At 37.1% G+C, this 24,782-nt stretch overlaps 1 protein-coding gene across 3 annotated transcripts in view; it reads left to right on the top strand.

Annotated features, from left to right (window-relative positions):
- TRHDE (thyrotropin releasing hormone degrading enzyme) overlaps positions 1 to 24,782 on the top strand; it is a 211,220-nt gene that overhangs the window by 59,723 nt on the left and 126,715 nt on the right. For all 3 annotated transcript variants that reach the window (XM_086884350.1, XM_086884349.1, XM_086884348.1), the window contains exon 4: positions 20,111 to 20,265. In XM_086884350.1, the coding sequence (XP_086740476.1) occupies positions 20,111 to 20,265 (155 nt within the window). The remainder of the gene's footprint in view (positions 1 to 20,110; positions 20,266 to 24,782) is intronic.

Here is a 24,782-nt window from a genome sequence, read left to right as displayed (position 1 = left end):
CAGACAGGATTATGATCAGCTCATCTCAAAATTATTACCATCCCAAAGACACGTGTTACCACCATAGTTGCTCTCAGTAAAAAGACCATGTTGCCTTTTGTGTGGATCACACATGTCCTCTGTGTGTCTCTCTATAAAATAAGAGACTATTTTGTTTCAGTCAGTGTCAGGCTATGAATAAGGAATTTTTTAGTCTTCAGTGAAATGAGTCTTACGCCTTGTAGAAAATAACTTGTTGAAAGTTCACTTGCTGTCAGTCCAGGCACTGTTTGGGTGTCACCTCTCACATTAGCACTCCAAAGCAGGATGTGCCAAGAAGATAGGTTAAGATACTAAATTTCTTCCAGCCTGGAATGATGCATAAAAATAAGAGGTTTTCTGGCAGGATGGGTGAGGCATTTCTGGTCAGGGGTGGGTGAAGGAGATAGGGTGAAAGTAACAGTTCTTAGTTGGAAAAACTACTGGTTTGCTAATTAAATTAATACAGTGTGGTAGAAACTTCTAAAGCTGGTTGAAGTTCAGAGTTCTTCCTTCTCTTCAAATTACCATACTTTTTTTTTTTTTTAAACTGCAAGCTGCTGTTTGTGTTTAGGACATGAGTATGTTTGGCTCACATTAGCTTAGTTTAGAGCTGATTTAAAAATAACTATTTCACTTTAATATGCTTCCTGTTGTTAGTAATGCTCCTTAAAAATGGAGTATTGAAGTACTGTATTAACTAAATATCCTGCTTCCCAATTCAAGGGCATGAAAAGAAGCTACTTCTCCCCTTAAATGGCATTGAATAGTTTTTGATTCATTGATTTGGAGAAGTGTCCTCCAGTGATAATGAGGGAAAGTCTTTGCCAGGTGGTTGGTAATGTGTGTTAAGTGAACGTCTGCACACCAGAGCATACAGAGCATACAGTCATTTTCTGTGATTTCTGTGAGATACACAAGAATAAGTGTGATATAATAGAAATGTGGATGTGTAGGAGAGCGAGATAGAGGAAGACAGATCTGCAGTGCTAGAACAGAGGCGGAACTCCTATTGTGGAATGCCCTAGGGACCTGATTGTATCAGTTTACATTTCCTAGGCCTGTTTTGCAGAGAAAACAACTATTTTCTATTTTTTTAACTGTAAATGGAAGTATTTTTTTCTTTGGTTTATGGATTAATATTGTTGACAAAGTACTCATGAGTTGCCTCCAGGTTGTTGCTGTTAGTTGAAAGCCACTGGCAATTTTGTTTTTTAGAGGATGAAACTATTTACGAAGAAAGAAAGAAAGAGGAAAGGAAGGAAGAGGGGAAAAAATATTTTTTCCTAGGGGGTTGTTTTAAAATTCTATCTCCTTGCTTCGCACCTGCTAAGAAATTAGAATTTAAGCTTGCCTGAGTTCCCTATGGCTACTTGCTGTCAGCGCCTGTTTTGGCAACCTCTGAGCAAAAAGCATGAAACAGCTTTGATTCTCTTTCTTCTCCCCTCCTTTCCATCTGTTGCTTCACTCTGGATCATGAGGTGTGCCAGCCTCCTTGTGCTGGGAGTGAGATCAAGCAGAAGCTCTTTTGTAAATGCTGTCAGTGTCCGAGACCCCTATAATTGGCACCATTTGCAGTGTCCCAGATATCAGCCAAGGATCAATGCAAGCAGAGAATGGAGCAGCACTTGGAGCCTTTGCACTGGTATGAGTGAGCTTCTGAGAAAAGAAGCCTGGTCTTACAGGCAAGGCAGTTAAGAGCATTAGTGTTCTTTGAGGCTGGTACCTCTCTGAAATCAGTTTTAGGGTTAAAGTTATGCAACCAGTGCTATGTAATTTTTTCCAGCAGATACCACTCTGGGACTAATGTCAGCTAAAGGCAAAAATGTACAGAAACGGCTGGTACATGTACATGTACACTTCAGACTGAAGGCAGAGAAAATATTTGATCTTTCATTTTTTATTAACTAACCCATTTTTCACCAAAGCTGAGGCAGAGCAGGTGTGGCCAATTCAAGGATTCTGCCTTTCCTGGGAACAGTGCCAGGTATGAGTGACTCGAGAGTATGGGAGATACGACACTTCTTCGTTAGCTGCATACTCGTGGTTTTGAAGTGTGATTATGAAATTCTTCCTGTAACACATGAATTTAAAGGTTTTATTTCATTCTAACTGCCATTGTTGCAGAAGTGAAAGTGCCTGTCCTGGTTACAGGAATATAGAAAGCTAGCTGGTGTGCTACCTATTAAAAGTTTATAAAGCTATGTTACATAAACACAGCTCTCTAAATTTGGCTGTATGTTTCTGTAATGAAGGCTGATTTTTTTTCCCCTGTTTTAACATTTCATCCTGAATTTTCTTTGTTAAGTGGGCAGAAACACTAACGTACTTTTATATTTCCTTATTTTCAGGAGAAAAGGAGTCTAACAACAAAGAAAAGTGTATTTCACAACACTGAAATGATTTAAATGAGAATTATGCTGAGAGGTGGAATTTAAAATTAAAAATTTCTCTCTTTCTCCTTTCTTTCTTGTCTCCCCTGTTTTTATCCAAAACAGTTTGACTTTGAGGGTACAAAATAAATTATAAAGGGGGGTTTTCACAGAGAATTTATTAGCGAGAAGGATAAAACTGTAAATGAATTCATGCAGAATGTTCATTACGTCCTGAAAGGGACACTACTACCTCTGATGCTTATCAAAAGTGGTAAGAGATTGGTCTGAAATGGATAGAAGAAAATACTTTTTAACAGTCTGTAGTGAAGTGCAGGAGAGAATTTTTGATTAATTTGCTCCTGTAAGGGATTGGATGGAAGTTGCCACCTTTTTATCATTTTCTGAAACTGATACTGTGGTTACTAAAAGTTCAATTTTTAGTATTTTCGGATACACTAGCTTCTATCACTGACTTTGCTGCTTCCTGGACCTTGAAATGTCACTTTTTACATATTTGTTTATCTCTGACTGTAACTGCTGGATATACTTGTGAAATAAAAAGGAAATGAACAGCTCTTGCAGTTTCCAAAACTGTCATGCTAAAATAAATCATAAGCATAATTTGGGAAACTTGTCAGACTGTAATTAGGATTAGTTTTATTGAGGAGTGTGTTGTGGTGGTTACTAAGCAAAAGATAGAACGTAATTAATGACAGCCACTTCAAGTCACCTTGTATTATATGCCTTTTAACTGTTGATTTATTGGTGCAAAATTACAATGAGGTGGCAGTGTGTGCCAGTTCAGCATATTTGGGTGAGCCGTTCAATCACCTTAAACATATTTCCTGTTTGGGCTGGCAGACACAGCTTTCCATCAAGTGGCAAGGGAAGATAAATGTAGTCTGGAACTGTGCAGAAGAATGTGGCTTCAGGTATGTTCTAAGTTGGTGTTTTTCCTGAGCATTTTACTGCTTTACCAGCACTATCTTTGTTCATATACCTACACAGAACCTTGACATCATCAAGAAAAAGCACATTACAGCAGATCTGCTCTTCTGGAAACATTCTGTTGCAAGCAAGAAGGTCAATGGCCCTTCAGCCAAAGTAACAGTCAGACTCCTGCAAATTCAGTCAATAGTGTGCCAAAAACAATGTGGACCTGAACAGAGTATGAAGTCTAGGAAGTAGGAGGTTATTACAATCTCATGTTGACATCAGTGTGTTACCTTCAACCTCAGATCTGATCACAGAGATATATAGCTATGGTTTTCTGATATACTGTGCTGGTGGGAGAGGAAGGGATAGAAAATTACCAGGCCCGCAAGAAAACAATTGAAAAAGAAAAAAATCTGGTCACCTTTAATTGCAGATGCTTACTTAATAGTCATTTAGTTCAGAAGAAGCCACAGAGTACTTCCCAACTGCTTGCAGTATCCTTCAAACCTTTAGTACAAGAGATAAAAACCTAAAAAGTTGCAAGGAAAACAGGGGAGACCAAGAGGTCTAAATTTGCATTGTTCTTGGCAATATGTTAAACAGAATTTCCTAAATGAGCCTGGTAAGCTGATCATGTGTCACTGCATAGACTAGACCAGTGTAAGTATGGACCTCCATCACTGAGACTAGTGTAAAATTTCTGGCATGTCAGTGTGAGGTACTAAAGGGGTGGCAAAAAGATAGAATTGCTGATTCTGCATAAGAAAGGCTGGTAAAGAGATTCCTTCTGGTTTTTGATTACATGCACCCAAAAGAATTTCAAGGATTGATGACTCAACTACTTTTCTTTCTTGGGGGTCACATGAGATTCAGTTCTCTCTTCAGTTTTTCTTGACTCCCTTCTAGCATCCAAACACAAAATTGCAAATGTACCTAAGGATGTAAAAGGGAGTAATCTAATATAGTCAGAAAGAAGATAAACAGTTTTGATCAAGAGGGAGAGAGACATCATTACAATACTAGGAGAGGAGACAAGAAATATAATGAGCCAGAAGAGGTACGTTGAATTGACAGTGAGAGTTCTGTGAAGGCCAGAATTCCTGGATTTTCAGCAGGCCAAGTCATTGCAGTTATTCATGTGCCAGGAGACTTGCTCTCTTAACTGTGCTTTCAGCAGTACTTTTGTGAATCAGATCACATGCAAGTGAATTCTCTCACTATGGAAAAACAACAGCTGAAATCTCTAGGGATGACATGTTAATGCCAGAAGGATTGATACCTTATAGACTAAGTAGCAGAATTCTGTGATAACTTTTGTTATGAGGGTTTCTTGTCTTTCTTCTTTAGTTGCTAGAATATATTTCTATAATTGTGCTTTTCTCAGTATTGTGTACAATTGAATACAATTAATTAATTGTGTTTGGATATTTGTTTTCAAAGAAAACAAATATCCAAAAGAAGCTATTTTATTACAAAAAATAGTTTATTTTTTATTACATAAATAAACTAAAAAAGTTTTATTATTTTATTACAAAAAGTAGTTAATATAAAATAATGAGAGAATGTCTGTGGAAAAAGCTGAGTATCTAGAATGTTAAATACCAGATGGAAGGATGTGCCTTCCTAGATCCTAAACTGATGGTTGGGATTTTTCATCTTTTGTCTGAGGCTTCTAAAGTTTTCCATTGGTTACTTCAAGTACTGAAGTTTGAAAGGACAGGTAGTAATCACTCATCACTTTGTCAAGCCTAGTACCCCATTCACTGAAATTTGTATTGTCACTGCAACACTGAATGTTTACTTGTAAATGAAATAGCAGTTCCTTGTGCAGCCTTGGCAAGGGACAAAAGTGTCTTTTAATGAATATGTGTTTAATTTTTCTTGCTGGCAGGATAGCTGGTATTCTTGAAACCCCTAGTAATTTGTCTCTGTAGATGACTGTCTGGTCATCACTGCCATACCTTCAAGCTGACATCAAGCTGAACTTCCAGTCAGCACAGACAGCAAGGAATGTACTGAGATTATGTATGGTAATGCAAAGTACAGTACCATTCCTGTTATCTTTGAAGAAGAATGCACTGTACTTATTTTAAACAGATTTTAAAGATTTAAGGAAGAAATTGGGATTGGAATATCCATAAAGAACTAGTTACAGCTGTGCATTTTTATTCCATCTAGCCAGAGGAGGTTCAGCACCTTTGAAGGTGTTAAAAAAGCCACCCTTGCTTGTTTTAGCTCTATTTGAAGTGCAGACGGGGGTGGGGGGGAAAGTCATTGTAAAAGAGACAGAACAAAACTGGCTTAAGGAGTAAAAGATCTTGAGAATTATCAGAATATTAGCACAAAAAAGCAAACCAGATTGGCCTCTTATAGAAATACCTGTAATGTGCCTTCCATCAAGTCAAGTCATGAGATAACTAGAGGATTCCTCCACTAATATAATTGTTACTGTTTAATTTAAACTGGTAGATTTTTTATGCTTGCACCAAGAAAGAATCCCTCAGTTCTCCTTTGTTTTCCTTCAGCCTCATCTGTGTCTCTCATTTGCATTCTCAGATGCCAGTAGAGCGCTAGACTTTGATCTTTCATACTTAATAATTTGCTTTAAGCAAGTCCTTAGTCCTTTTGAATTTGATTTGCATTTGAACCAGCATCTGATTGTTCCAGCTCTGAAAAGGGACCAGGAGCCATGTGTAAACACTGCTTCATTCAGGCTGTTTTATAGCCTGTCTTTTAGGAGGAAAAGATCATATCTTCAGTGTAAAGGAGAACTTGGTTCAAAGACTTCAGTGTCTTAAAGTCTTCAGAATGGAATTTTGCATACTTTCAGTTCGGATGATTTGATGACTTGGTGTCCTGGCTTACTAGGTTTACTACAGAGCTGCAATGGTCCTCTGCATAATAATATTAAGATTTTTAAGAACGCTTCAGTGGTGCACATTGAATTAGCTATGTACTCTGTGTTGATAGGAGTCAGAACAAAAAGACTTCCTAAATTCAGGGGCTATTAGATTATGATTCCATACTAGGCATTCTTTTGTGCCTTTCATTGTACTGAAGATCTAGAAATTTATTCTCTTTCTTCTAGTAGACATTACAATACGTGTTTTATGCAAGTATTTCTTACATTTTCTGAAAAGAGAAGCCTGTATGCTCAGTCATGGTCTACACCAAACATTACTGATGCAGCAAAATCTTTAATTGGGTTTTTACTTTTAAGAGGAATGATCAGAAATTGTTTTTTCTGTAAATAATAATGAAGCAAGATGGTATGGGAAAATTATGATTCTAACAGAGAAAAGTCATAATAATAGAAACATTTTAAAATGAGACCTGTATTATGTTAATGTAAATTATTCATCGGTTATCAAGTTTCCATGAGGTTTGTGAACCTAACTTTGTTATGGTTCTTTAATATAACTTTAATATAACTTTAATGTTTAAATCTGTGATGCAGAGAATGGAATTCTACTCAGGGAAACCGTTCTGATTTCTGTATAATTGGAAAAGTTTATGTATTCAGTGGGCTAGTAGTACTGAGAGCAGACATCTGTCTCCATGACTTTGTAATGTCACGGTATAACGTGGGGCATAAACAAGATTGTACTTGGACAAATAGTGCTGTTTCAGGGGTAGAACGTGCTACATTTGTTTTGGTATCTTTTTTGTTGCCAGGGGCTGATCAGGAAGGTTCTCAGCTTCTTTACTTGACAGATGCAATTGATTGTGCTGAATTCCTGTCTGCTTTATGTTCACTTTATTCAAACTTATTTTTATGGCTTCTTTTGCTTGTTTAGTTTAACTGCTGTTTTTCCTTCAACATTTTTGATACTCATGTGGTCTCAGTTCTCTGTGTCACTGCATTTTGTGCATATAGTTTTCTCTCATGGAACTGCACCATGTAAAGCTGTTTCATAGAATTATTAAGGCTGGAAAAGACCTTTCAGATAATCAGTCCAACTGTTAAACCAGCAGTGCTATGTTCACCACTAAACTGTGTCCCCAGGTGTCACATCCAGACATTTTTTGAATGCTTCTATGGTTGATAATGCCATCATTTCCCTGGGCAGCCTGATCCAATGCCTGATTGCACTTTTAGACAAGATTTTTTCGTAATACTTAATCTAAACTTCCCATATTGCAACTCAAGACCATTTCCTCTTGTCCTGGTGCATGTTACTTTGGAGAAGAGACCAATCCTCATCTGGTTACAAACTCCTTCCAGGTAGTTGTAGAGAGGAGTGAGGTTTCTCCTGAGTCTCCTTTTCTTCAGAGTAAGCAATCCCAGTTCCCTCAGCTGCCTCTCATCAGACTTGTGCTCCTGACCCTTCCCCAGCTGTTGTCCTCCTCTAGACAAACTCCAGCACCTCCATGTCCTCTTTTCTAGTGAGGAGCCCCAAACTGGAACACAGGACTGAAGGTACCCCCCCAGTGCTGAATACAAGGGGATAATCACTGCCCTGGTCCTGCTGACCACACTCTTGCTGATACAGGTCAGGATGCTGGTGGCCTTCTTGGCCATCTAGGCACATAACGGCTCATGTTCAGCTGATGTCACCCCCAGATCCTTTTCTGTCCAGTTTCCAGCCACTCCACCCCAAGACTGTAGCATTACATGGGATTATTGTGACCCAGGTGTCTGGCGTGGCATTTGGCCTTGTTGAATCTCATGCAGTTGGCCGTAGCACATGGATCCAGCCTGTCCAGATCCCTCTGCAGAGCCTTCCTGCCCTCCTGCAGATCAACACTCCCACCCAATTTGGTATCATCTGTGAACTTACTGAGGGTGCAGTCCATCCCCTTGTCTAGGTTGTCAGTGAAGATTTTAAACACTGGCTCCAGTACTGGGTGCTGTGAAACACCACTGGTGACTCACCATTGGCTGAGTTCATCTCCATTCACCACCACTCTCTTGTGTGGTGCTTGCCCATCCAGACATTTTTTTCCCCAGTGAACAGCACATCCATCCAAGCCATGAGCAGTGATCTGGTCCAGCTGAATGCTATGGGGAATGCAGTCAAAGGCTTTACTGATGTCCATGTAGAAAATACCCACAGCCTTTTCCTCATCCACTACGTAGGTCACCTTGTTGAAGGAGACAAGGTTAGTTCTGCCTGTCAATGATTTTCAAGCTATAGTTTTCCCAAGGTGTTACTAATTTCCGGAGTTCTTGAGAACTTCTCTGCAGCCATTCTGGCTACTTAGTTCTAAAAGGCAGAGTACATGAACATCTAGGGTGTTAACATCTCTAATAACTGAATAATTGCTGAAGTGATTGCTGAAGTTATTATTTTAATACCTCATGAGCCTTCTGTTCATTCAGTTCCTTATTACCTGAGCAGTGGATGGGCTTTCCCACAGCTTTTCTGTTTCTTCTAGTTCTGTGAATTGAAGATACACAAAACCTTACTTGAATAAGCCTGAGGAAGTGTAGATGGTGTCCTAATGTGTCCTAGCAAGGAGTGTTCACCTGCTCCCTCTTTAGCCTCTCAAAATGTTTCTCCTGTTTTTATTCATAGTCCCTGTGATAACATTTCCTTTGCTTCTCTGCACTTACTTACTGTCTGTCTCAGGCAAACTTTTCATGTCTTTGTCTTGTTCCTCAGTTTGTGTTTCTCATCCGTTTCAACTTTCTCAAGCCTTCTGGTGACATTTTTCAGCTTTTTCCACTGTGTTTGTTGGTACTCTGAGACAGGATCTTCATTTTTTTTTCAGAAGTAATCCCATCTTTCATTAGCTTAAGATAGTGTTCTTCTGGTTTTCCAAGCTGCCTTCTTAGCTTTGGTCATCACCCTGCAATTTGTGAAATGCAAAATATGTGGAGAAAAAGTAGATAGCTTCTTTGTCTGCAGTTCTTCTGGCTGTTGAGTACCAATGACCAGTTATTTCATTTGGCTATGACAAGAGTTCTCTGTTTACTCGAGCAGTAGTCTAAGTAAAACATGAACACTAAAAGAAATTTTTTTATAGGAAATATGTTAGTAAAAGTGTATAAAATGCTGTCATTTAAAACATATATTTAATTAGACTTTAGCATAAAATACCCTGTTTTGAACTAAGATTGTAAATTGTAGTGGATTTATGGAGGCCTGATTGTTCTATTTTGCTAATTTAAATTTGAGGTAATATTCAAACTGTTTGATGAAGTCTTAAAGAATGACGAACTACTAAACTTGGAAAGATAATCTGCTAAATCCTAGGGAGCACAGAGATCGTGGTGTCTCAATCCTAAGAGATATTCAAAAGCCATCTGGATATAGTTTTAGGCAACTGGCTCTTGATGGCCCTCCTTGAGCAGGGGAGTTGGACAAGATAGACTCTGGAGATTTCTTCCAGTCCCAACCATTGTGTGAATCTGTTAGAGGAATGCCCTGGTGCCGTGTTAAAGGTACTTCAACAATTTAGTGTTATGTTTTCTGTCATCCTGTTTCTGAATCGGCTGTGGGATTACAGGGAGATCTCTTTATCTCAGTTCTTGTTGCCTTTTCAGACTTCTACAATGTCTGTAAACAGGATTTCTCAGTAGTGCTTACAGTAGTTGCTGATTAAAAACCCCCTACATCTGGGACAAATTTGGTCACATAATCCATTGTTCCAGGGAATCTAAGTATCTTTTCTATTGACTAGACATGATGATAAGGTCGTTTTTGTACTCTGCCTGCACATCTCAATGCTCCTCTACACTTCCAATGTATGTCCTTTATGTTTTGGTTTGGGTTATTTTGGGGTATTTTTGTGTGTGTTTGGTTTTAGCTTGGCCTTTTCCTAATCTTCACAAAGTTGTTGAATGCCTCTTGCTGCCCTCTCTTCCTGTCTTTTCCCATAGGAAATATTACTATGTAAAACTTGATACCCTGTCTGTGCCATAAGATGAATGCATAACCTTTTCAAATGGCATCTGCCGGAATTTTGCATATTCGTCTAACACAGGAATACTTGATATCAAAACACTTCCTTTTGTAGGCACTAAAAAAAGTTCCAATTTTACATGGGCTGTTCCTTGTGCAGAAAGAAGGGAATATGTAGTTACTTTGTTTTCTTATTTGTTATATCCTGAAGTTGTCTTACTCTGCTCTAAGTTTGAGAACAGTGAGGCTGCAGTGGGGTTCAGTTGCTCAAGCCCACTGTTATCCCATTGTGGTTCATTACTGGTGTGTTGGGATTGTTGGTCTCAGCAGTCAGCAATGAACTGCTTACATTGTATTTATTTAGATCTTAGGATAATGCAAGTAAAGATTGATACAGACTGTAAGCTCTGGTGGAGGTCACATTAGACACTACAAAAATGCAAATGAATTACTGAAGTGAGAGGAAAATGTTTTTATCCCCCACTGAAGTAAGAAGCTGCTTACCAGCCAGTTTAGCAGGGAAGATGTTTTTTAGACTAAAAAACAGATATTTGCATATCTAAGGAAGTGAATAAGCACTATTAAGAAAAATTGACAGACTGTGTCTCAAAAATGGAGGAAACAGAAGGAGTCAGGATGAAAGAGATGTAAGTCTGTTTAGATCCCAGAAACATTTCAAAGCCTGTTGTGATTTAACTGATGAAGGAATATGAAGATCTCAGAGGGAATGGAGGAGTGCACCTGAGAGTGCTCTGTGAGAAGTTCATCTCTTGCAGATGAATTCTCAGACCAGAACTTGTGAATAATTTTTCAGTGATTGGGAAAATGTGAAACATAAGGTGTGCACAAGGACCTGAGCTGTGATTACCTGTGTGCCAGCTCAATATGGATGTAGGTATGGATCAGTGTAACTACATTAAACATAGACTTTGTCTTTTTGGTGGTAACTTTACTAAGCGTTCAGCAGTGTTGTCAGTTTTGAAAGTTATTGATAAAATGTATGACTGATTTTTTTGCCTGAATTTAGCATAAATGTGATTTAAGGGAACTAAAAAGGCATACTTAATATAAAGGTATAGCATTGCCATGCCCTATAGCATTTGCGTATCATAGAAGTACAAAGGAAGTACTAATAGGTGTAAGTGTTGCTGTCATCACATCCCCCTTGTCAGTGTAGTCACTCCATTGGTGGAATGGAGAGAGAACTGTAATTCATCACCCTTTCAGAATTTCTTCCCCCACTCTGACGAGGACTATTGCTTGTCTAGACTGTCACTGTGTGTGCAGCTCCACATGTTCTCTCAGCTCTAGATGATTTTCTATTTTGTGTTTATTTTCTGGTGGGATATTGGATTATCAATCTTACTCCTTGTGTCAGAGATCTGACTGATCTTGGTAAACTTTGTTTTGGACTAGATGGCTCCTGTTGTTTGCCAGGCTCTGCTTTTCCTTTTTTTCTGAGGAAGTCAGGAGTCTGTTCCTGAAATACTTGTCCCAGGTCTGTCCTAATCTGTTGTGTTGTCAGCTCTGGTTTGCTCCTTGCCAAACTTAAGTAGTACAGTTCATTTGGTATCGGTCACCAGCCTCTCTTCAGTGTGTCACTTTTCTTTTGTAACTTCAGATAACAAATAGTTATTTCTAGAGTATTTTATTTTTACAGTTTGCAGTATTCCATTTTTGTGACAGATTTTCATGTTTGGGTTCTATTCTCTGAGTTAATTGAAACTATTAAACACTTGAAGTATATCTGGAACCACAACTGTCAGAAATAAGGTTACTTTCTAATTACTGTCTTTCTCGTCACTAGTATCAGTTGTTTCCAGGTGCAGAATGAAGCACCGTCTTCATCCCTTCCCATTGTTTTTCATGCTCAGGGAGATTTTCAGCTCTGGTGAAGGTTTCAGCTATTCTGCTTTTCCATCTTGCTAATTTATTTTATTTCTCTTAATTACTTCCCCCTTCCCCCTCAGACAACCATGTGAGGTTAAGTCTGGGTCCAGATGCTTAGAAAAAGTCCCTATTTATTTGGAGACATGTTACTGCCTTCTTCTGCATAGGGTGTGTACTGAGTGGAGCCCACCACTCGGCACTCCTGTGGCAGGAAAGTGAAGCTTCTTGTTGGTTCAGCTCTTGGTGCTGCATTTTACTGTGGGAAACACAGGGCAACTGTGCAGAGGCATCGTTTTTTCTGTCACAGTCTTGTTGTAGCTGCTTTTAGACTGTGGTTTTTTTCACCTGTTGTGAGTTGCCGCACAGCACATGGTTGGCAGGCTGTGCCTGTGCTGATCGGTAACAGACTGAAGTAGTAAATTCACTTAGTTAAATATCTCTAGGAAGTCTAAATGCATCAAGGAGTTTATCTGGGACTTCTGTATTCTGATCCATTAGGGTGTAATTTGAGCCTCTTGTGAATATGGATTGCGTGACAAGACTTAGTTTACCTGGTTGTGCCCTTAGGTATGAGTGGGAAGGAGAAAGTTTGAGCTTGCATGAGGACAAAGTAAGTCCTCTGTTACTTGCATTTCTTTAGAATTCGAGATGATGGGTTTTTATTGTGATATATCATAGAAAGATACTAATTCTTCTATTAAAATAATTTAATAAACAAAGTGATGAATGGATTACTGTTTTTAGTGTTGAGATAGTAAAGTTATATCCTGATTTACTATATCGAAAGTATTTGCATAAGAATGTAAAATAAACTCTATTCTAGGATTTAGGATACACAGCAAGATCTAAAAACAGTATCTCAGGAGCTATCCAGTACAGTTCATTTGCATTTCCTCATCTTACTCTGGAACAGAAGATAAATAGATACAGTCCCCACAAAAATACTGCCTTCAGATGTATCAGTTAATATGATTAGGTACATTGTAATTTTATTTCCATGTTAAATACAAGATACTACTAATGGAAAATAACTGCCTATCTTTCCAAAATTCCTATTTCTACCTTCCCTGTTAAACTGTGCCCATCACCTGTGAATGTGATCTGACTTTAAAGCAAACATAAAAGAGATAAATACTTGAAGAGTGTTGTACTTATGCAGACATTCATCTCTTTATCACTGTGATGCAAATCAGTTTAATGTGTGCCAGATGAAAAAAAAAAAAAAAATTATCTCATTACTACTCTTAAGCAGAATGGAGTTCTGGAGTTTTCTGTGTACCCACACCTTGATTTTGCAGCAAAGAGAAGGAATATGGCAGTGGCACTTGATCATTTTCTTTGCAGCAACATTCATACTGATAGTGCTCAGTAATCAGTGTCGTGTTGTTTTCAGCCGTAGAATCCTCATGCTCTATTAACTCTGGTGGTAGGAAAATGGCTGTTGGCAATTTTCCATCATGTCAGTGCTCTTAGTATTTACGTTAGAAACAGTATTTATGAAGGCAACAAAAGTATTTCTTGTTTTTTTCCTCTCTCCAGATATTTCAGTGTTGAGAGTTGGAATGTATTTTCTGTGTTCTATTGCTTATATACTGTAGAGGATACATACACAGTACTATCCTGTTACTTGGAGTAACAGAAACCTGAACTCATTTCAGTCTGTCCTGGTTTGAGCCATAGAGCTCCCTGTTTGAATTCCCGTATAAGGCTGAAATGGAGGAAAAAAGTTTATAAAGAAACTTCGTGAAAGATTTTTTTTCCTTGTTTAATACCGTGCAGCAATTCATAATGATCTGTCCAGGTATTATTTTAAAAGAAAGGCATTGTTCCTGTGCAGATCGATATAACCTAGATGATACACAATTCATCCTCAATGGGCGATTGCATTCATTTTTCATTTTAACATTGAATCATTTGATATACTTTGAAATAACAAAGCAATGATCTATGGACTGGGGGTATCAAAACTGAAAGATATTTAATAATATGCATGTCAAATAAAATCAACAGATTTCTATTTTGTTTTCTTAAACTATAAACTAGCTGTCACCCAGTGTCAAAGCTCAGTTGCTTGAAAACCTAGCAGAGTTTTTCTTTCTTTGTTTCTGTGAAGATATATTCTCTTTCCTTACCCTCCCCAGCTTTCTCTCACACATCTTTTACCCCTCTTGGATCCTTTAATATTCACATTGCATTAAACATCTGCTATATGTATCAAACACTCTGAGAATCCATCCATTGTTTATGTCAGTTAATGTTAAGCAATACTTTGTACAGCAATAAGAAGCAATAAAAAACCCAGCAATAAACTGCTGTGTGGTAGTGATTTCTCCTCAGGGTCTGCAGCAAGCCATTTGATTTGACCAGAATAATGGCAAACTATTTTAGACCTTTGCATTAACTCTGCAGGCCAGCATCCGTGTGGGTTGTTAAGTGTCAAGCTTACAGAAGGGTAGTGGTGATACAGTTCTGGAGATAAAAATTGATGTGTGCCAGAATAAGCATTTGGCTGAGCAGAAGCATTAATCGAATATTTCCTGTGGGGGTGTCATCCAGGTCATTTGTGGCTTCTGTGCATTTGAATGCTTTACATGTGCTGAGATAAGACAGAAGAATACTATTAAGTTTAAAGACAGCTAATTTAGGGTATTTAAGTCCTAACTGCCAAAAGTGAAATACTGAATTGATTTAGTTTTCAGAAAACATGCACTTAGTATTTTCTGAAAATAGGGTGTTTCAAAGTGTCTCAAGGCAAACATTGGTTTGAGAGAGCTTTTACCAACCTTGTTTCTACCATTGGGATATTTGGGTTTTTTGGTGTGTCATCCCATTGTGTTGTTCCCCTGCCTGCCTCCTCCCTCCCCCATGTATCTTTTTAAGGGGATGAAAGTAAATAAAGAAGTCACTTGGTTTTCCAGAATGAACTTCTCTGACATAAACTAATCAAACAGTGCAAAAAAGACAAATCAGCAGCTAATTTAGATATTTATTGCAAGTACCATTATCAGTAGAAAATTTGGATATTTCTTACAATAACTACTGTTTGACTTCATGTTTTTTAATGAGATCTGTCACTTTTTTTATTTGGCTTGTTCCTAATAAACCTGCATAAATCATGAAATGGTACTGGACTACAGAAAAGCATCTTCTACTTAGTAAAAAAAATTACTTTGATTAAGGAATCTTAGTGATAGAAATATGTACCCTTCTGGTAAGCAGTTCTGTTTGTTTTTTTTTTTTTCTATTGCTACAGTAGCATTCATTTAGGAAATTGCACAAGGCCTTTAGAGAAATTTAATAAAACTATTGATTGCATTATGCAGTACCAGGAAAGGGCAAAAACATACTTGTGGCATAACTTAAATAAACTGATACTAGTCCATGCTTCCTCTTAGTTTGTTGAATTTGTTGTCAGAAAAGTGGACATCCTGTGGGAGCAAGATACCTGCACCAATATCCTGAAGAAAGCTTCTGAAGAAATGAATGAAAATAACATTGTGAGAGGCACATAGATAAATTCAAATTATTTTTGTAGTGTCATTTTTGTAATAAAAGTAGGGATTATAAGGGAAAACCATGGAGTTCATGGAGTGAACAGTTTATCCCTGAATGCCTCCTGGATTTATTAAGGAAAATATATGCTTGACAGAAAATTCTTGTCTCTCAGTTTTATGTTCTTGTTTGCAATTTTCAGTGTTTCAGGGGTCTCAGATATTTATTTGGGAGACTTCTCATGTATGCTAGCAGAAAATTTGCAGAAATAATTCATGAATCTAGTTTTTTGGTTTTTTTTTTTTTTCCCTTAGTGCTTTTAACTTTCACCATGAGTATTAGAAATTTAATACTGTCATGTTCTGGAGTATCTAGCTCTTGGTGACATTTCAACCAGCAGCTAAAACAAATAAGATTGCAGTTAATAATGTTAGTAAATGTGAATGTGGATGTCTGTTGGTGTTTATTCATACACTCATATTTATATGTATAATGAGGATGTCTGCATGTTATACCAATATCCTTGTCCAGCTTCTAATGGGGGTGGTTAATTATAGTGGAATCACAGTGATGGAGAAGATGCTTTGTTGTTTGCCAAAGAGTAGGATGGTAAAGCAGGGGGAAAGGCCCCACAAATTCATGGTACTATGCATGAGAGAGCTGGATCATTTTGCATTTAATCCTTTTCTGTTCTAACCTTGCTCTCAATTTAAAATAAGAGTGATGCTCCTAGTTTGTGCTTTGGGGAATATAATGGTTTTTAACAGAACCTAGAAGATACATGACTGAGTGGCAAAGATTGAAAAACAGTATCATTTGAGCACATTGCACAGATAGTAAGTTCATAGATAAAATACTCCCATCAAATGTGTGTTTGGTTTATGGCCAATTTAGGTGTGAAATTGCTAATTCCTATTTTGCGCTATGATGATAACTTGCTGATAATGTCAAAGGATTATATTTTGATGTAAGCTCACATAGTTATGATGCCTTAATTAAATGTTTGGAAATAAAGAAAGCTGTTGAGCTATGTACAATTTTTGTAACATAATTTCTTTTTTTGTAACATAATTTCTTTTTCATGAAAGTCACACAGAAATAGTTTTTTTAAAATTCCAAATGCTGTCCTTGTTTTCAAATAATTGTACCAGTGTAGCATGTTAGTGTGAAGATCCAACATATTTTTGTCTTGTGATTTTATTTTAGCTGTATAATTTTTACTTGTTGGTCATGAATGTCTCTGTGAAGGCCAGGAGGTGGAAACCCTTTATTATTCCAGCACTACACAGGACTCTGCACTGCTGTATCAGGAAATCTCAAGTAACAGTTTTATGATGCATGAGGATATTATTCTCTGCAAGCAGTAACACACATTTCTATTTCCCCAGCAATATCCACATAATCAAACATTCACAAGTGCTTTACAAAGAATTTAATTAAATAGTGTGCAGAGTGACTGGATGCAGCATGTACACAAGCCGTTACATATTCAGTAGTTCCCATTTTGCAGTTAGTGCAAAACACTTTCGTGCAGTAATATATGTGAATGGTATTTCCATCAAAATGTGCATTATCACTCCTCCTTTTGTACCTTAAAAATGACACTAAAACCTCAACAGATGTCACCTCCAGGATCACAGGATACCTTGCTCAGGGCTCTAATGGTGTGATAAACAGGGAAATACAAATTCTCATGTTGAGACTTGAACATCACACATTGTTCCTCTGAAATCAAACGTTTATTACTCCCCAGAGAAAGATATGGATTATTGTGTCTTTTACCACAAAACTAGACGTGTTTGGAATTTTATTTAAAGGTAGTAGAAATTTTTGAAGCTAACAAAGACCAGACACTGAAAAATTAACATTGCGACTTGGATATTCACAATTTAGACGTGGACAGTAAGTAGCAAAAAATTTTGATTGATGATGTATTTTCACAGACCATTCTGTCAGTCAGTGGAGATTAAGGAAGTTTCTTTCGCATTAAAGTGTAGTGTATCAGACCCTGTACTAGAAAATGGTAGTGTGCTCATACTCACTCAACATTATTGGTATGCTCATGTCACCTGCAGGGATTAGCATTCTGGAAACTGACAGGGTTATCTAATATGTTTTGTTTTCTCTTCAGAAAAGCCGTTTCAGCAGTAGCCAGTGCGTGAAAGGACTTTTCAGGCTTGCAGAGAAATGGGGCTATGTTAGATGCAAGTGATTTAAAATATCCCTCTGTGGCTGCCTACCTGCAAGGCAGTTATCTGTCCATCAGAATGGAAGGTTTTATTGGTGTGTCAGTGCTGTAAAGTATTAGTCCAAACCAGCAAAGCAATACCAACGACACAAATAGTGAAAGACAGTCTATAATTAACCTGTAAATGTGTTTAATGTGAGACCTCACCCTTGTTTCCCAGTTCCACAAGAGTTATTTCAGTTTATTACTGGATGACACTAACAAAATCTATCCATTTTGGCGGGAAAGAAAGACCAAAAACTACAAATGAGCCCAAAGGAGAATAAAGAGATGAAAGGATCAATGAAAAATAGGGACCTGCTTTTACTTTAGTGCTAGTTCTGTTCTGTGTTTAAAGGGAAGTGCTGAAAACTTAATGGGGTAGATAAGAACAGTATTCATCTTCTGAAGACACCTTTTGGAGGAAAGTTGAATTGGTGTAGGAGAAGTTCTGGGATTCTTTACGGAGTTGAGAATGGAAGAGATCTCTGTTTAATGTTACTGAAAACTTGCCATTAACTTCAGTTATTCCACCTGGTAACGCTTGTGTCTTTTTTTTTATCCCATCCTTATTCCTTCTTTGTATAGGAGACAGGAGCTTTTCATTTTGCATGTCATTTATAACAAATTGCTGTTATTCTGAAAAAATCGTACAGTTCAAGCTTCAACTGAAGAAGAAAAGGAAAGCATGTGGTTTTGAATTTACTCACATGCCTAATCTTGAACACCATGTTTTGGATTTTTACCTTATTTTCTTTAATTAGGCTCATGTTCTAGTGTTTGCTTTTCTATAAAATATTTATTCCTTAGCATTTGAAGTGTGTCTCTGTGATTTGGATATTTTCTGCATGTGTTTGGAAGTAGCTGCTAGACGTGTCTTGCATTCTCTAGGAGGCTGGTATTTTTATACTTCTTGAAGCAGGCCCTTTTTAGGAGTGCCAGAATATGCCAAATTCTCATTTCCCAGTATTTCTGTGGCAACTTCCTATGAATCTTGGAGTAGAGCTCCTGCAGTCTGTTTGTTCTCCAAGCCAATTCCAGCACACTCATCGGCAAGCCAAAACAGACAAACCTAGGAGAGGTGTCAGTGCTGTAATACAATTTAGAGTATTATTTAGAATAATTAGGTCAGAATTTCTCTTGCTCATGTTAGGAAGTCACCCAGTGAACGACCACCTAGACAGACTTGTGATAACTGCCAATGAACTAGCTTTGGAAGCATAAGTAGTAGAGGCAAATGAGAGAAGAGCGTGGCAGCCAGGCTAATTAATTGAGAAGTCAGGCTAATTAGTTTGACTGGAGGGAGCACCATGCTGATGTCACATTGTAGCTTCTAAAATTCTGTGTGATCTTTACGCAGGTTGCACTGGGCTTCCGATAGACAAACAAGTTGTTTCTGGGGTCTTTCAGATGTTTTTCGTTGTGAAGCAGAATTGTGTTTTGGTTTATTTCCTATGGAAATTTACTGTAGTCAATGTAGTTGGTAGTCAGTTTAGTTCCTTTTCAATCTTCTGCAGTTAAAATTTTTCTAAGGCGTATTGTAATATTGAGTTGTTCAACCTCATGCCACTGTGAGAGATTCCTTGGTGCTTTTTTTTTACTTGATGAAGGACTATCTCATCTTGGTCCTAATATTTTGTCACTTACTGAGTACAAAACTGAAGTTCCTTAAGTTGCATATGGTTCCATTGTTCCAGCAGGCAGGGCTGAGAGATGGCTGTCAGCAGTCTCGCTCCCAGATGATGTGTGCTAGCAACAGTGCACACCAGAAGATGCCTTGTTTAGTAAGAGCTGGGGATTCTGAACAGTTTGCCATTTTTCTTGATGTTGTGAAATGGTATTTCTTCAGTGCACCCCTAAATGTCAGTTGTTACGTACAGTTTGATGTGTAAGATCAAACTGTTCATAAAGGAGTTGTTTTAGTGAAAATATAAAGAATACTCGTAGTAAGAGTCTGTGTTACTGTGCTGATATGATGTAGTAAACATGAGAAGCAGTATCAAACCCAGAAGTGAATCAACCAGGTGTTGTAAATAAGCTGTATTCTCTATAGAATGCTTCATTAGAAATACTAAGTACTGTATTACATCAATAACATGGTAATCATTTGTGAACAGATAGTGGCATAGGATAAAAATGAGTATTTTAGCAATGTTTCCTAAGAAATATTACTAGAGAGAAGTTTTGGTTGTGGTTTGTGTGATTTTTTTCCCCCCATGTATGTTATTTAAAATGTTTTTAGTAATGATTTATGGTCCTTCTACAACAGCTTTTCAGCACAGTAGCTCCCACAAGGAGTTAACATGTATTTTTTCTATTTCTAGATCTGTTGGCTGTGCCTAAGCATCCTTATGCTGCTATGGAAAACTGGGGACTGAGTGTTTTCGTGGAGCAAAGGATACTGCTAGATCCAAGCATTTCTTCTATTTTATACCTACTGGATGTCACCATGGTCATTGTACATGAGCTGTGCCATCAGGTATTTAAGGTGTCCACGTATTGGATCTTAATGTCAGAATCCATGTGCCCCTTTTCAGAACTGAAGATGGATTTGTATTGTACATATGGATGGTTGTGATTTCTGTTGTAACTGGAATCCATGTAACATGGAGGTCTGTAAGACACATCCCTACCATACAGAGACTGAAGACTCAAAATGGGGATAGGAGAGAAAATGAGTAGCAGTGAACAGAATCCCTTTCTTCTGTAGTGGTATATTCTCTGTGTGTATCAGTGTATTTGTTACTGGTATGTAGAATAAACATGATGATAGCAGATTCATGCTAAGTTTCACGTTCATGTCAAAAAATGTTTTGTCTGAAGTCAATTGGTAGTAGTCTTTGTATTCTGTCATATATACACATATCCATTTTCTTCTCAGTTTTTTTCCAGCTTGGTAGTGACCCTTTCTGTTCACTAATGGTGGATAAGTGAGTCTATGTGTACAGAAACTATTGTGTCAATAAGAAAACTTAAAATAATAAACCCATATTACAATTTATTTTACATTTTTCCCATCTTCTTATCTCAAACTAAACACATTACAAGTGTTAGTAATATTGAGTTGAATGCAAATGTTATTGAAGAAATTTGCTACAGGGGCAGGAAACGCTTTCTTATACTCATAAGAGGCATAATCATAGCCTTCAGGTTAAAATGAATGAAATCCTACTGTGTAATCACCATGGCTTACATCTGTGACTTTACACAGTATTCTTTAAAGGCAATGCAAATGCTTAACACTTTCTGCAAATAAAAAGTACCATGTAAAAGGGAGCCATTGTAATGGCAGTCTGGCAGATGAGCCTGAAAATAATGTTTAGTTCATGTTTGTATTTCACATTAAATTGGTTGATGAATATGAAATCCTCAACTAAGAAATGAAATTTTTATTGAAAGTTATTGTTGGTTTGATCTTGATACTATCATCTGATTTTGCTATAAGCTCTTCACTGTGCACTACAATAGAATAGTACACAGTTCAGCTAGAAAAATTACAGTGCCTTAGGAATCATATGTGGAAAACATACATTAGGTCATCAAGTCACAGCTCCTGTGAGTATTAGATTTTTCCATGTGATGTGTTTGTAGTGCTGGGTTCAGTGCTCCTGATTACAGGGTTATATGGCTTCCCTTAAAACCTTCTGGTTAAATTTGATGGTAAGTAACTTTTCCCAAGTGTTCAGCTTAAGTCTTGATTTTTCTGAAGTTGTTTTATTACTTCCACTTATTCTTTGCACTGCTTTGATAATTTCCGATGCTTCCAGAGCAATTTTTACTTCAGATGTGGGCAATTATCACACCAGAAACTGACCAAGTTTGCTTATTTGATTCTTAAAGACACTGAAGCCATTTTACATTGTTCTGGGAATTTTAGAGGATCATGAAGTAGGCAAAAACTATAGCTGAATTTATTTTAGGGTGGAAATATGATCATAAAGTACATTTAAGTGACCTTATAATTGCAGATGAGGAGGTTGATGTCCATGTTGATATCACTTCCAGTGCTGTTTGCTTAATTAAAAGTAATTTCCTCTATTTCTGCTGCTGCTGTTTCTGTTTCACTGCCATGCAGATTAGGTCTTTGCTCAGGTGCTTCATTGGATAGCTAGACAAGATAGAAAAAATTAATGTTAAAGAAGCATTGTTTCTACTTCTTGGATGCAGAATTGAATCACACAGAATATAGATTGTTCACCTGCAAGTAAAGGGAGGAACACTCAAAAAATATAACCTAAAAAGCAGTCTAGCACCTCTATCACATTGTCTTGATTTAGCCCTTTTTTCTATCTTTATCTTACCATACTCAGGAGCCCCTCAAGGAACTCTAAACAATACTATCTTAGCTGAAAATGTGCTGAACCGAGACCAAGTTGGGTCCAGGATTTCTTGCCTCTGCTGTTTAATTGTTATTTATTCACTGCATTCTTCGCGTTCTTTTGCTGTGCATCATATCACCTGTTAGCCTGTGGTGACACATGAATATTCTTCCCCTCCACTCATTTTTACACACAGAATAACAAAAATTAACCAAAATCTCTCAATTGCAAGCAAAACTAGAATCTACATTTCCACACCTCCAGTTTTACTTTTTATTTATTTGGTGTTTTTTAGATTTCAGGGAAGGGGAAATGGAACTCTTCTAAAATATGTGTTGTTTTTTTTTTTGTGGTTTTTTTTTTAATAAGAATTGTGTCATTGTCCAGTTTCCCTGACTTTAAACCCATGACTTAAAGATTTATGGAACATATCGGAGCATGCAGTAAACTGATCTGTATGAGAGCCCTGTTACTGAGAGTAACACAGCAGTTGCTTTGCCAATGTTCTTTCCAAGATTAGAGAAATCAGATTAATATTAAAAATCCATATTATTGCCTTTAGACTTGACTGTTAAAAATTGTGATTACCAAACCTGCACAGTGCTCAGGACAGATAGAAAATGCGAGACAACACTGCAAAAGGACAAATTCCGTGGTTGCTAAAATACAAGTAAAAAGTGTGTAAGGAGAAATGGTTTCATGTCCAGTTTTTTGACAGCTGACTTTTGATGTTTGACCAGTTATTTTAGGTACCTGTTTTAGGAGAGATGCATGAAAATTACTGTGGTTGTTTTGGTTCAGTAATTTTGTAGAGGGCTATTTTTTGATATTTCAGCTCGAGTGTTCTTTCAGAATATTTTCTTTATTTAATTAAAAAAAAACCCAACTCAGTTGTCTGAGTGTTTTGGCATAAAAGCTTATCCTCTGAGCTCCAAACCATGAGTTAGTCAAAACAGATGTATTTCTACCAGCTTAATTTGATAACTTGAAATAATTACCATAATTCATTAAAATAATTCTGTTAACGTAGTAATCAGTTTTATTTGCATATCACAGATCAGTTCCACCTATAGCCTTTGAAGAAAGAGTCATTTGAATTTATGCATCATTTTTGTCATAGTTTTCCCACCTGAGCACAAAACTTGGTGTGACAGATTGAGTTACAGAGGCATGAAGGAAGAAAGAAAATTAAAAACTTCTAAATCAACATTTTTTTTTATAATCTGTAAAAAATAAACCATGTAGGAAAGAGTGTCCTTTCAAAATATCTGTAAATTAAGTACTTTCTGCATATCAGGTTGAATATAATACATGAGAGAGATGAGAAATTTATGTGATCAGTGCATTTCAGAATGAATTGGTGGTCTTCAGGAAGATAGAGCCTATAGTCAAATACACAAATAAATAAATAATTACTTAAAGAAATTAAATGCTTTACTTATAGTTTTTCTTTGATACATGTAACACCTAGGGAGATAATAGCACCTTTCTGCTGGAAAATCTGTCTTTCTTGCTTATAGCCTCTGGGTACTGCTCTGTCTCTGACATGCATAACTCTGTCTGATACTGTTCAAAAGTAGTTGAGCAAATTTCCAACATTTTCATGTTGATATCACATACTGGTTTAATGCCTTTAAAACATTTCTATCTTTAGGTGGATAATTAAATAAATAGTTTTAATTGTATCATTAATAAATGAACCCAGAAAACTCACAAAGGAGTAGAAGAAATTGTCTTTTGTAGCACCATAAATTAATGTTATTAATTCAAATTACAGGACGAGGTATTATGAACTTTACAACCCTTCATATTTTTAAAATCTCTCTGGCTAGTCATAGTTCAAAATGACAATTTTACCACTGGTTTCACATTTGTTCAGTAGTACTCCTGCAATTCAGGAAATAAACTCTGTGCTGTTATGTTTAATCATCAGAAACCATTTAAGCAATCTACTCTAGTATGAATTTAACTTCCATCCTTCTTGGTGTATGAAAGTTATATTTATTTTATTGTTTCAAATTCTGTAAATGCATAAGCTATATGAATATATTTCCAGCATTTCTTTGTCTTTTCAGTTAAATGTTCTTGAGATTAGGATCTATGTTTAGTTGCCCTGTAGAGTTAATTTATTAATAGCCTTCAACTATATTACGCATACAGCGTGTGCATTAAGTTTACCTTCACATGGTGTATGAATATGACTTCTATCAACCTCATATTTTCTCTCTAAAGTATTAAGCTGATTGTCAGAGACATTCATTGCCATGTTTTTCTTCATGTCTTTTCATTCGAATTCTATTTGCTAAACCTTATGTGGCTGTCTGGGAATCTTCCAGCATGTCTGGTCTTTGCTTGCTAGTCTGTTCTTTGAACACATCACTACGGATCCTCATTGCAGCATTGATCCTTCTGTGGTGTCATTCTCACTCCACGAAGACATGCACACAAGTGACATCTTTCATTCAGGTCCCAGACAAAGCCTTCCAACAAGCCAGCTGACAAGAAATCAAAGTGCTTATGGGCCAACTCTGCTTTCATTCATTCCTCACTCTCATTAAAGTTCAGCTTCAGTTCCTCTGCTCTGACCTTTCCCTCTAGAATACTTTCTGCTCCCTCTCTGTATTTTTAGAGCATGTTTACACATGAAAGCTCAAAATTATCTCTGTTGATTATAACT

The sequence above is a fragment of the Cyanistes caeruleus genome, chromosome 4 (assembly GCF_971803275.1).
Source record: "Cyanistes caeruleus chromosome 4, bCyaCae1.hap1.1, whole genome shotgun sequence".
NCBI lineage: Eukaryota > Metazoa > Chordata > Aves > Passeriformes > Paridae > Cyanistes > Cyanistes caeruleus.
Note: the sequence above shows the minus strand (reverse complement) of the source record. Positions and strands in the feature narration are given on the sequence as shown.